This window comes from Nicotiana tabacum, chromosome 23 (genome assembly GCF_000715075.1).
Source record: "Nicotiana tabacum cultivar K326 chromosome 23, ASM71507v2, whole genome shotgun sequence".
Taxonomy (NCBI): Eukaryota; Viridiplantae; Streptophyta; class Magnoliopsida; order Solanales; family Solanaceae; genus Nicotiana; species Nicotiana tabacum.
In genome coordinates this window covers 111,594,001-111,608,233 of record NC_134102.1, presented here as the reverse complement: position 1 = coordinate 111,608,233, position 14,233 = coordinate 111,594,001, and the positions used below count along the sequence as shown (strand labels likewise).

Sequence of the window (14,233 nt, the reverse complement as noted above, 5' to 3'; positions counted from 1 at the left end):
ATTCAATAAACTACTCCATCTCAAAAAAAAATAAAAATTATCAATAAACTACTAGTATATTTTGTCAAATAAATGTTTCATCTCAAAGAGAGAGTGTTAATATAACAAAGCATGAAAATAACATTTTAATATCTAAGCGCAAAAACATTAAAATTAGGAAGTGAAGTTTTCTATAAACCATTGCCACTTAGGATATATTTCATCTGAAGGAGAGTATTAATTCAACAAAGCGTGAAAATAAAATTTGAACAATAACATTTTTAATGTCTAAGCACAAAGAAGTTTGAAATTAAATAGTGAGCTGTAAAATTAAAAGCTAAGAAGAAAGGAAGAGGTAAAAAAAAGAACAAAAAAAAGAAGTCTATTGTCGGATAAATATCAAAATCAGGAGTGGAATTAGTAAAAGAAGGCCTTTTTTTTTTTCCTTTTATTTTTTGTCATTTGGCAGATATTTAGAAGTTTAAACTATGGCTCTATCCCGCTCTCACGCTCCAAACCCCACCCCATACCCCACCACACCACCTACATGTGTACAGTCCTAGTGCTGTTATATATCTAAACATTACTCACTCTACACACTTCCACTCTCCTCCACTGGACCACAGCTACAAACTTCATTTTAATGGCCGATCGGTGTTGAGAAAAACCCTAGCTCGGTTTCCGAGGGACCTCCATTAGAACGCTCTCTCGGAGCTCATAATTTATTTGTTAATGCAAAGTAAGCTCAGCTCCCATGCATACATTATTTACAATTTAACACATACATACATTACATGTTCCTATGTGCTTGTGCTTATATACGGACATGTATTCTGATATGTATATAATCAAGCAGATTAGGTGCAACGTACCACTTGCATTGTACTCTTTTTTTGTTGAAATTTTGAGCTCCGGGTGCGGATTCCTCGAGAATTGCTTCGATCTGTCTTATTTGCAATTTAATTCAGTTTTTTTTTCTTCATGTTTTTGTTTTTCGGAGTTTCAGTCTTTGGATTCAGCAACTTCAATTTTTTTTGGTTTAGTTTTATTGTTTTTTTTCATTTTCTTGAGGTAGGCAAGTTTTCTCTTGAAAATTTTGTGTTCTCTTTAATCCTGGCCAAAAAAACATAATTTTCCGTTTTAGTTTTGAGATTGTCATTTCTGATGGAGGAGTTATCCGGTTGTGTTCGGAGAGATTTATCCTGCTACTGTCAAAAAATATAGGAAATTGTCAGAAAATATAGGAAATTTTCCAATTTAAAAATTACTTTTGGTTTATAAGATAATCCACCAAATATTACATTAACTGAAGATATTTCTAGTATTAGCATTTTAGCTTTGTTCCAAAGGTTAATAAATTGTACCCGGTGACACAGCTTAGAACCTTAGGTGAATAAGACCTCTTGTTTTATTCAGTTATCTGTAAATATATTTGATTTATGGATAACAATTAATGAAATATGTTAAGTATATATGTCAGTTCTGTTTCTGAATTTTTGGTGTTATCAAGTCTTTGTACAAGGCATAGATGGGCATTATCATCCTGAGTAGTGCAATGCACGAATTGTAAAACTCTTTCAACAGCACAATCTTTGTGCTGTTTTGATTCTAATAAAATTCTCAAATAAAAAATAAAAATAATAATAATGGTGTCTTACTGACTGTCTCCATATGTCATATGTGTGATCCATTCACCTTGATGTGGAAACATGCTAAGAGTTTAGAAAAAGAAAATCTCTATGCACAACTAAATATGCTACTATAATTATCATTAAATAATTTGCATTGTATATTTGAAACATAGCTCTTTTACTGCTCAAGATGAGTTCTATTTTAATTTAATGAAGAGTTTAATGCAGGCTTGATTTTTCTGGCGAGAAGAACATGATTGCTGCTTATTTATTTATACCTCTGGAATTGCATCGGAATGTAATACGGGTGAGTTCTACTCTTTCAAAAGTGAATACGTATGTTGTGCATGTGCTGTCGTTTTTTGTGATATTCGTACTATTTTGATGATCTTGAGCCATAAAGAACTGAAAAAGCAGATATGAAATAGCGTCACCTCACTTGACAGTTTGTTATATAGTTGGTATTTTTGATGAAAGGATATGTTGGTTGTTGTGTTTGTAACGCTTTCCCTTTATTGCTTCTCTTCAGATAATTCCATTCTGTTTTGAATATGGATATATAATAGTATATTTCTTTCCTAGTTGGCTCCTGGTCGATCAAAAGAGAGAAAGAAGGGATTCTTTTGCCTAATTGACAGATGCTATTGTGAATTTAGCCCGTGGTACTATCTAGAGATATAATCTTTTTTCCCAGTTTGAGCTCTGTTACATGCTTGGACCTTTGTATTCTCAATCTCTTCTTAAGTAGATTGCTAGTTGGTCCTTGTTATTGTGTGATTGAATCATTATGAAGAAACAGCATATGACTGCTTGATGACGGGTGGAATAAGACATTTTATTACAAAAGGAAAAACAAATATTGCATCCTATGTGGTATGATGGCAGAAGTTGAGTAAAGTCCGAGAGCTAATTACCAGTACTGCCTTTTGGTAAGTGGTTCGTATTTCATTATGTGCTCTTGAGAATGCTAGCATCCAAATCTCGTTCATGATGGACTTCTCTAAGTATTTCACTGGTTCTTCACTTCTTTCCTAGTTCAACTTCAACATTGTCCTTTTATCAGATTATGAGTCCTAAATTAGAACTACTTTTGGGATTTAAAATTTCTAAAAATTGCACTGATCATGGTTTCCATTTCAGGTTTATATTTTAGGGTAGACTTGGTGCTTCAATACCAATAGCTCCATTTGGCATAGGCTGCATATAGTTAGCTAACTATGATAGCTCCTATTTGAATCTATCAAACCAGTCGATTATGTTTCCATTGATTGATCTTCTCAATTATGAGCTCCCAAATCCAGCTTGTGGTTGACAGTCGCCATGGTATATTAAACAGTCAAGCATTTTAAACTGATCCTGCATTCCTGGTTCTCTTCTTATATGGTCAATGATACTCTTTTAGCTTTACTTTGGTGTATCTGAATTCGCTGGGAGATAATTCTTATTTCTATCAAGCTTTTATGGTCCTTTATTGGGGCTAATTCCAAAAGGAAGTCTTTCTGGTACTTGTTTATATTAATCAAGTTTTTTTGGCCATGGTCTTGATGTTTTAGGTCCGTGGTATCTGTACTTGCTTCTAGATAGTCTTCTTTTCTTAAATTCTTTTTCATTGTGCCATATTTATTTCATGTGTATTTTTTGGTAACGGGATGTTGGTTCTGCAATTGTAGTTTTGATATTAGGTGTGTCATCGAGTTCAACGCACTTTCTGCTCGATGAGGCATGCAAATATAAAACATGGATCTTTTCATCTTGAAGAGCACAATATGCGAATCACACGAGCACGAGCAAGAGCAAGTGTGTTGGGTTCATCAGGACGATTACCACCCCTACACCCATCCACAAAACAGGATAAGAAGCATGTATTGGGAGCAGAGTCCAAAAGATCGAAAAGATCTGCCTCAGATGAGAACAGACCTGGTACCTCTAGTACTGCTACTGGTGTTCAGCCTAAGAGAAGGGCTGTTCTTAAAGACATGACGAATGTACTTCATGAGAACTCTCACATGAATTGCATCAACGGAAGCAAAATTCAGGTTTTCTTTTTTTGTTGACACACAATGTTCGCCATTTGGAAATAAAAATAATTGTGTTATATGAATTGCTTGTGGTCAAATATGTTCATATTGGTGATAGGTTAAAAAAGGCTCCGATAAGAGGAACAATAAGGCGAAACCTGCTGTTTCGGTAAAATTGTCACAGCTCCAAGAGAAAGGAAAAGAGGATATAGCTGATAAAGTAAAGAAAGTGAAGGTTGAGGGATCACAAGAAATAAGTTCGGGGGCAAACTGCAAGGAGGATATGTTACCTCAGCTAAGTAGATATGTCACTCCAGCACAATGTGGTTTAGTCCATCTAGTGCCTGTGAACAGAAGTTCCTGTAAGGCCATCCCACTTCAGGATATAATGAAAAAAGGTTTGATGTTGTCTGTCATCGTGCAAGATATAAAAGCATTGAAAATTTAATACATTGTCTATCCTTTTAGCCTTTTAAATAGATTAATGTGATACAGCCATGGTGGGGCTAAAATGCCAGCTTATTTTTAGTTTAACAAATGCTGGGCTCTCTTCAAATTATTATAGTTGCTCTCTGTTCTGTGACATGGATCACAAGCTAAGTACTTAATCAGCCAACTTTTGCTGGAAATTGTCTCATTCTGAATAGGGAAATTTACCACTATCTGTCCTGCTGCAACAGGTTTATATGTAATATATTTATGTTTGATCCTTGATGCATTAGAGTCTTTTATTATCGTGAGAAGCCTACTAGCTTGTTAGAGCCTTTGCATTGAATTGAAGTCTCAATATGTTAATTCGTTGAACTTTCCTGTTCTCATGCCCACTTGTTCTGTAGTGTATGGTAAAATGACACTTAGATGAATAAGAGATTGAATAGCTGGTAAAAAAAAGGGAAAGAAACTTGTTAGTCTGCCTTATCTTCTGCAATGACCTCCAAAAAACTCTAATCATCTGTTCATCAGGTGAAACTTTACTGTATCATATCCTTTTGTGAAGCTGCTAAGTTTCTTTCTGTTGCATCATGCAGATGAAAGCAAAGTTTGCCGGAAACAAGAAGGCTTTGCTAATCTAGGAGTTGCTGATATTGATTCAAGACACAAGGATCCACTGATGTGTAGTCTGTATGCTCCTGATATTTATAACAATTTGCATGCCATTGAGGTACGTAAAATGACTGTTATACTGCTGATATGTGATCATACACAGCATCATGCCACTCTGGTGGTACAAATAAAATCAATGTTCTGTAACCTACAATCAGTTACTATAACTTATCTTGGTTCTAGTGCAATGATATCATGGATAATAAAGGGCTTAAAATGACATACCCTGCACACGTCATGGATAAAAAACTGAATAATTTTTCACTTTGAACAAGTTTAAAAGATGTAGCTGTCCTTTTCTTTGCCAAATAAAGGAAGAACTAAAGTTTTACTGGTGAGCCCATAAAGCACTGATGGATTTTTCTTTCCTGCAGTTTGACCGTAGGCCTTCTGTTGATTACCTGGAAAAGCTGCAGCTGGACATTAACAAGGGTATGCGAGGTATTCTGATTGATTGGCTTGTGGAGGTCAGTTAACTTTGGATGCATTACCAAATGATTTAAAATTTTCTTCTCACATTTCTTACCAAGCACTATCCTTTTTAATTGTTTACTACTTTTTCTTGGACGTTTTTGTTCTCTAGCATTAGATTGATCAGTTTTTACTGAACAAGCATTATCAACTGAAATGTTTGCTTCATATCCAAGTTTCATCATCTTTGTTTAATATTTCCTTTTTACTACGCATCTTTTTTTTCCATTTTGAGATATTTACAGAAGAAGCTTTCCTTGACCAAAATTCTAGTATTTGAGAAACAGCATGCAATTAGACTGCAGTATCATTTGTGTATGTTTTTAGTAGGATTGGCATATGGGGTTCATAGTTTGATAGTTTTATCAGTTTCTCCCTCCCTGATTTTCTTTCATAATTGGTCCAACCCAAAAAACTTGACCTCTTTCTTTATTGGAAAGTTTTTCTATCTTCAACAATTCGAACTATTATAACTAGTATTAATTTTATTTTGTCTAAGACATGATATAACATCTTGTCAAATATCTCACTTCTTGAGCACTTTTTTGCCAACTTCAATACAATAAATTCAAATATCTTATTATTAACAACCGGACCCCGCGCATAGTGGGAGCTTAGTGCATCGGGCTGCCCTTTGCAAGTCCAAATCAGTTCTACTTTATTTTCACTATCTTACGATATCATTACATGTTGATCATCAATATCTCTTGCAGGTTTCAGAAGAATATAGGCTGGTTCCAGACACACTTTACCTAACTGTTAATCTTATTGACCGTTTCCTATCTGAAAATTACATTGAAAAACAAAAGCTGCAACTACTTGGAGTTACCTGCATGCTAATAGCTTCGTAAGTTCTTGTTTCTGACATTTTGATAATTTGAACATCTGGCCCCGCTTACTTCTGACATTCATATTTAAGATGACCGGGCATCAAGAGTAGGCCCTTGGAATGGGCTATCTTCTGGTTGCCTGCCTGTGTAAATGTCTTGCTGCACTTTTGTGTTATCTAGCTTGTGGAAGATGATTGAAATATTGTCAGATTATAGGGTAGAAAGAAAAGGATTTACTTTCAAGAGCTTAGTTGATTTCATAAACATGCTACAAACTTCTGAGCATGGATTGTGGTCTACCCTTAAACTGAGTTCTTTTTCTCATTTTCTCAAGAAGATAATAGTGTCCCAACATATAAATGTACCTACCTTCAGCAATAGAGAAACTAACTGAATCTGCCTTTATTCAGTGGCTCTTTTCTGCAGTACTAAGATTTTCTGTGTCATTGCACTGAATGTTGCAGCAAATTTGAAGAGATTTGTGCACCTCGTGTTGAAGAATTTTGCTTCATTACAGATAACACTTACTCGAAGGAAGAGGTATCCATTTTTTATGCTAATATACTTTATCGTCATCATCTCTTTGGTCTGTGATTTGTGCAGGTCATTTATACATTTATACAACCCAATGATATTGTGTTCCAGAGTTAGTCCTACTGAGTACTGATCAAGTTTCCTAGTAAAAGCTGATCCTTGTGCAATATTGTAACCATTTGTCAGTATGTTTGTCGTTACTTGCAAAGTCAACCTAACATTCTTTTCTATTAAACTGGTTTGTATTGCTTAATTTTTCCATATTAAGCTGATCTTCCACAAGGTAAAATTATCTAGTTGCCTTCTTGATTTTTCCCACTTGGATATACTTCTTCCTAAGTACTTAAACTTCCTAGGTTTCAGCTTATTTGCGCTGTCCATCTTCAGTCGACCGACATAAACTTTGTCATGTGGATGTGTAAAGGCCATAATTACATCATATTGCAGGTAATAAAAATGGAAAGCAGAGTCTTGAACCTTTTGAGCTTTCAACTTGCTTCTCCAACCACTAAGAAATTCCTGAGGTAATACAATTTGTATCATCTGTTAGTAATTTTTACTTTAGTATGATACATTGAAAAGCAAGCTTTTCATTGTGGCATTGTTCATCCTCGCTTTTAGGAGATTCATTCAAGCAGCTCAAGCTTCTTACAAGGTATGAGATAGCACTATTTTGCCCGACATCATGATAAGAATGCTTATATGTAAATAATTGCTCCAACCGGCAGGTTCCCTCTGTCGAACTGGAATTCATGGCAAATTATTTAGCTGAGTTAACACTTGTTGACTATGGGTTTCTTAAGTTTCTTCCATCTCTTACTGCTGCATCAGCTGTATTTCTAGCTAGATGGACGCTTGATCAATCTAACCACCCATGGGTATGCATCTTTTAAACTCCTTGATACTATTCGTCTTCCGTTCTGCATTTGAATGCAACTATGAAATGACTGGTGATGTATCACAGAATCCAACTTTGGAGCACTATACCAGATACAAGGTATCAGAGCTTAGAACTACAGTTTTTGCACTGCAAGAGTTACAGATGAACACCAGTGGCTGCACCCTCAATGCCATACGTGAAAAATATAGACAACCAAAGGTAAACAACTACTACGTCACATTTTGCTAATCACCAGCTTATGCTAAGAAATTCAAACTACCTAGCGGACAAGATTTCTGTAGTCGAATGTCTGCACCTATTCAGAAACAAACGTCATGATAGTTATAAGGATACATTTCAAACACAACCTTTTGGATTATACCTCAAATATCAGCTGTTCAATGTTTTATGCATATAACTAAACCTCTTGTCATGTTGACAGTTCAAGTCCGTGGCTACTTTAGCAGCTTCAAAACCAGTCCAATCACTGTTCTAAGAAGAGCTCGTATTCCATCTGCTTGGCCAGTTCAAATGTTGTGAATCCATCCTAAATCTCTCATATTAAGTCAGACTTGCATGGAAGTATCCCATAATCTGTCAATCGCCAAAAGAGCCCTCATTTTGTTTATTCCTCTTCCAAGGTTTAACTGCTGTATCATTCTAGATTCTAATTTGTTCAAGGTACTAATAGATTATTAGGTGGAAATGTGAAGGCTTAGTTGAAGTGAAGCTGTTAATTTAACAGAATATTAGTAGAAAAGAAGTTAAGAGTAACCGATAGCTACTTGCTATCTTGTAGTTTGACTTTCGAGCTTACTGAAAGCTCCAGTTGTAAAATCGTTCTGAAACTGACATTTCTATTCTTTTAGTCAACAAATTCGTTCATGTTAAATACTTGACTAGTGTTGGATCTACTTTTAAATATAAGAAATTGGGTTGAAATGTGGTAATCCATTTTTAGCTTCCTGACCTTAACGTTTGTTGATTTTTATTTTCATTTCTGGTATTCCAATTACTGCTTTCCTTTTTAGGGTTAAATTTGATTTGTAGATTGCATATATGTAAAGTAGAATGATGCTGAACTACAGTTAGGATATCGTTTGATAATTTTAAAGAATTGTTAACGGGGGGTTATAATAATTGAGAGATCTGTTAATAACTCCCGTAGTTGGATAATCCCGCTAAATCACTGATCCGATCTTACACCACCTAACATCTACAATGTAAATATCCATAAAATGTGACCCTTTTTTTGCTTACAATTGACTATATTAATGTATTGCTTCTTGAAGCCGTGAAAGAGTCTTACAGACCACACCAACTAAGTGATCATGTCAATGGAGGAATGTTGCACCAATCCTACAAACGCCTTGCAAAAGTAGGCTCCATCATGAATCAACTACTTCAGCATTAGTTCTATTTGACTTATAATTATATTATTATTTGACTTACATACGGAAGTACGGAACACTTGCTGATCACCATGAAAACGTTAATAAAACTCTTAACTTCCTTCAGCCAACTACTTCTATATCATAAATTAACCTAGTATAAATTGAAAAGTTATGTGCCTTTTTATTTTGATGATTTAACAAACTTCATATGAGAACTAGATAGGGAACCTAATACACAGCATCAAAGTGCTCAGAACAACAAGTCATACGTCCGGCACAAGTTCCAATAATATCAGTCAAAGAAACAGCAGAGGGAACAGATGACTATCAGTTCCTCTGGTCATAGTACAAGTCAACTTCTTACAGCTGTTAAAGCTGTTGCACTGTTGCACTGCACACGCAACAATGCAGGAGTCACTTTTTGGAGCATGTTGTGTACCAGATACTCGCTTACATCATCCCAATGACCTCATTTATATATTATCAACATGAGGCAAGGGAAAACATGCACTTGAAAACCCTAAATCATTAAGTCTCTCTCAAGTGTGCTGCCGCATCTATTCACTCCAAGGCTTGAAGAACAAAGTAGCAACAGAACAAAGGACCAGATCCCAGCAATGAGTTCATCGTGTGTCCTTAGTAATGTTGACCTTTGTTAATGTTATTCATTTGTAATTCCTACTCAGCTTAGTTAGAAGTCTTGTAGGATATCTTTTGTAAACCATAAACCATGTGTTTGTATTTGGCTAGAGTTAGTCAAAGTGGTGAGCTATGTAATAGAGTTATTATAAAGAGACTTGCAATAGAGTTATTGCAAGTAGGTGTGGGATTAAGAGTCTAATTCCTAGGTTACAATAGGTTGTAATCTAAAGTTGCTCGGTTAGTGAAGTTGAAATCCTACGAGTGTAGGTCGTGATTTTTAATCCCGTGGGCTGGGAGTTTTTCATGTAAAATACTGTTGTGTGGGTGTGTTCTGTTGGAATTGATAGAGAACCAGGTTCTCTATACAGTTTGGTGGACTCTTAATTTACATCAATTGGTATCAGAGCAGATTCTTTCTATAAGGCTAACATCTAAAAAGGATCCACATGGCTGCTTCACCAAATTTTGAAGAAGGCCAATCAACCTACAGACCACCAAGATTCAATGGACAATACTACGGCTGGTGGAAGACAGGAATGCATAATTTTACCATGACTGAAGATTCAGAGCTTTGGGATGTCATTTGTGATGGACCCTTCATCCCCATGAAGACCATTGGCGAGACAGTAGTGACAGTCCCAAAGACAAGGAAGGAGTACAATGATGTCGACCGCAAAGCTATAGAGAAAAACTTCCAAGCAAAGAAGATCCTCGTCTGTGGTATTGGACCAGACGAGTACAATAGAATCTCAGCTTGTCAATTTGCCAAGGAGATCTGGTAGGCTCTTCAAACCGCACATGAAGGAACAACCCAAGTCAAGCAATCAAAGATTGACATACTTACTACTGAGTACGAACTCTTCAAGATGAAGGATGATGAATTTATTCAGGACATACATACTCGCTTCACTTCCATCATCAATGAAATCCATTCTCTAGGAGAGATCATTCCAAGGAACAAACTGGTCAGAAAAATACTCAGTGTGTTACCTGGTTCTTGGGAGATTAAAGTCAATGCTTTCATGGAAGCAAAAGATCTGCAAAAGCTGACGATTGACGAACTCATTGGAAATCTAAAGACCTACGAAATGAAAAAGAAGAAGGACCATGAAAGAAGAGAACCCCAAAAGGAGAAGAACCTGGTTCTCAAGGCAGACAACAGTGACTCAAGTGGTGATGATGCTGACATGACCTATTTGACACGGAGATTTTAGAAAATGGTTCGCAGAAATGGGGGTATTCCGAAAAAAGGGTAGCTCTAACAGAACAAAAGGCTTTGATTGTGGTCACAAATACGGGAAGCTAGGATATTTCATCAAAGACTGTCCTCTCCAAAGCAAAACGAGCACAAGCACAACACAGACAAAACGACCAAGAGGAACCCGGTTCCTGACAAGAAATTCAAGAGAAAAGATGCCGCTGACAATGTTATGAAACAAGCTCTTACTGTATGGGAAGACTCCTATAGTGAATCTGAGGGAGATGATGAACAAGGCGACACCTCCATGATGGACGTTGAAAGCGAAGCAGTTGAATATGACTCCATCTTTGCCCTGATGGCAAAATTTGACGAGGATGAAGATGATGATGATGATGAGGTAAACTTTCTAGACGTTCAAAGAAATTTGAAGTCTTACTCTCAAAAGAAGCTTGTATCCTTAGCAAATGCTCTGATTCATGCTTACCATAACTTTATCAATGATAAAAATATTTTAACTGTGGAATTAGGAGAGATAGAGCATGTGAGAGATGATTTACTAGTCATAGTTATTGATTTAAAAGAAACCATTGAGGATTTAAAGAATGAAAAAGATATTCTAACTAAGAAAATTGAAAAGGTAGAGCATGAGAGAGATGACTTATTGGTAGTAATTGTGGATCTAAAGGAAACAACAGAGGAATTAAAAAGGAAAAATATTTCTGTGAAAGCTTTAATTGAAAATGGCATGAACTCTTCAAAAGGTAAGGAAGTGGCGAGTGAGACATACCTTAAACTTGAAAATAAACTCAAAATGGTAAAATTGAGTCTGTGTGCTGAACTTGAAAGAAATAGACAACTTCAGGAAGATCTAAGCAGGGTTAAAAATGACCTAGATAAATCTCTAAAGCAGACCAATAGAATCATTTCCATGTATAAAAGTAATGGGGGGAACATGTAGGGAATTGGGTTCCAAAAGGAAAAGGCTCATTACAACCCACATAGCAAGTATGTTATTGTCCCTGATAACTAGCTTTGCACTCATTGTGGTAACACTGAGCATTTTAAAGATTCCTATAAATCTATTGTTCAGTCCCAACAGAAAAATAAAGTTTTTGTTAAAAAAATATCTACTGCTAGGGAACCTGGTCCCTACAATAGAAAACGTGTGATGCCTGCTTGGGCAAGAAGGAGTTTAATTCGCCCTTTTCCTCACTACAAGGGACCCAAACTTGTTTGGGTTCCTAAGTCTAATTTCTAATTTTCTTGTGCAGGGAGCAATGAAAGGAAGCAACCAAAGATGGTATATGGACAACGACTGCTCTAAACATATGACTGGAAGTACTGGTGATTTCCTTTCACTCAAAGCCCTGCTAGGTGGGAGTGTGTCCTTTGGCAATGACAAAAAAAAGATATATTCTGGGAGTTGGAAGAGTTGGGAAGACACCTACTCACTCAATTGAGACCGTGTATTATGTGAATGGCATGAAATATAGCCTGCTGAGTGTCTCTCAAATCTACGAGAAAGGAAACAAAGTGAAGTTCTTATCAAAGTCTTGCACTGTCACCAATCTTGCGATGGGTGAAGTGGTTCTGATGGCAAAAAGATTCAAAAATATTTACGTGGCTGACTTTGAGTCCTTAAATAGTGGGGATCTTACTATATGGTTTAAAGCAGGCCCCTCGTGCATGGTATGAAAGGTTGTCCAAGTTCCTTCTGGAAAATGGCTTTACAAGAACAAAAAATTGACAACACTCTCTTTTTGAAGAAAAGAGGGAGGAACCTGCTAATTGTGCAAGTTTATTTTGACGATATCATCTTTGGTGCAACAAATGATTCCTTATGTGAGGAGTTTGCCAAGCTTTTGGGAAGCGAGTTTGAGATGAGCATGATGGGGGAACTGAACTTCTTTCTAGGTCTGCAAGTTAAGCAAACCTCTAAGGGAACGATGATAAGTCAACGAAAATACATTAAAGAGCTTCTGAAGAGGTTTGAGATGGAAAGCTCAAAGACTATTGATACTCCTATTGCCACTTCCACTCGTCTAGACATGGATGAACCTGGTTCCCCTATGAATGAAACCATGTATCAGGGTATCATTGGTTCACTCTTGTATCTCACAGCCAGCAGACCTGACATTGTGTTCAGTGTGGGATTATGTGTTAGATTCCAATCAATTCCAAAAGAATCTCATATGAAAGCTGCTAAGAGAATTCTGAGGTATCTCAAAGGAACACAGGTAGCTGATATCTTTACCAAAGCATTAAGCAGAGAGAATTTTGAAAAGAATCGACTGGAGTTGGGACTAATAAAATTGAACCGAGTACTAGGTCCCTCAATGATTGGCTATGAAGGAATGTAAAGGTTAACTGGCAAAAAGTATTTTTTAGTAATTTCTAAATCAATTCTATACCGTTACAGATAAACACGCATGGCAATTACAGAGCAAACAAGCAGTTAATGATATTGCAATTTGGTAGAAAGATGAAGCTTATATTTACAAAAATCAGTCAGGGAACATGGTTCCATTGACTCAGGTTAGTAGTTCCTCTTACACTCATACGTATTTTAAACTGCTAAAAGTGACACGTCATTAAAATGTGTCCACATTTTCTCTCACACCTTTTTAAGCCCAAATGTCATACTCGTTACAAACCGACCCGTCTCCCCAATCCGTTGCACCCAATTGTAACCGATCCCTCATCCCCTCTAAATAACCCCAAAAGACATGTCTCTCATAACTGTCTACATCAAAGCCATCAAACTTTTTTCCTCTCTCAGAAAACCCCCCTCTGTCTTAGTCACCGTGTGATCGACACGGGTTCAATCCCAACCTGATCGAATAGGCCTAATCCACGAGGTGCCACTCGCTTCATGGTTCTCAGCGCTCATATATCATACCTTAGCCTAGCTAAGTAAATTCTCAGCAACGAGACCCTCAGCTCGTGTGCTCCCTACTTTGGCACAAGTAGTTTTAGGAAGTCAACGCCTTGATCAGGACCCTCGGCCTGGACGATAACCCTTCTCAGAATAGAGGATACTCCCAAAAATACTTTAATAATAAATTGTTCTGTGTGACCTCGCTAGGACCTAAATCAACTTCTCAACTTTCTCGACCATTCAAGTCTAAATCTTTTCTGGAACAACCTATACATACTCATAGTGGTATCCTTAAATGTAAAGTATGTCAAAAGCATGAAATAAACATTCAAAAGTATTTCTAGAGATTCTTGCTTCTTCATGAATTTTCAACATGAAAATGGCACATAAGAATAACACAAAAGTCAGAAAATTTATGCACATATATCAGAATAAATCATCTAAACTTTAGCTAGAACAATTCTAAGGTAATAGGTACTCACTCGCTCCAATTAAGTACATATTAACTCTTTTAAGCAATTCATCAAACACCTTGTATGCGTGCTTTTATGAGTTAAACCACTTTAGTTAAGGGCTATATCAACTCACCTCAAAACTCCTTGAGCTAATACGTAGGCCCCAATCTAATTTATACCCTACAAATAATTAATTCTACAACAACCAGTGTATTT

At 36.4% G+C, this 14,233-nt stretch overlaps 1 protein-coding gene across 1 annotated transcript; it reads left to right on the top strand.

Annotated features, from left to right (window-relative positions):
• The first annotated feature begins 583 nt into the window (after positions 1 to 583).
• Positions 584 to 8,339, top strand: LOC107786442 (cyclin-A2-2-like). Its single transcript, XM_016607908.2, has 13 exons — positions 584 to 718; positions 1,839 to 1,917; positions 3,281 to 3,646; positions 3,747 to 4,026; positions 4,657 to 4,790; positions 5,107 to 5,199; positions 5,917 to 6,050; positions 6,498 to 6,573; positions 7,015 to 7,091; positions 7,189 to 7,222; positions 7,296 to 7,445; positions 7,532 to 7,666; positions 7,890 to 8,339. Exons 3-13 carry the CDS (start codon positions 3,326 to 3,328, stop codon positions 7,941 to 7,943), a joined length of 1,488 nt encoding a protein of 495 aa, XP_016463394.1. The 5' UTR covers positions 584 to 718; positions 1,839 to 1,917; positions 3,281 to 3,325; the 3' UTR covers positions 7,944 to 8,339.
• Positions 8,340 to 14,233: the final 5,894 nt, after the last annotated feature.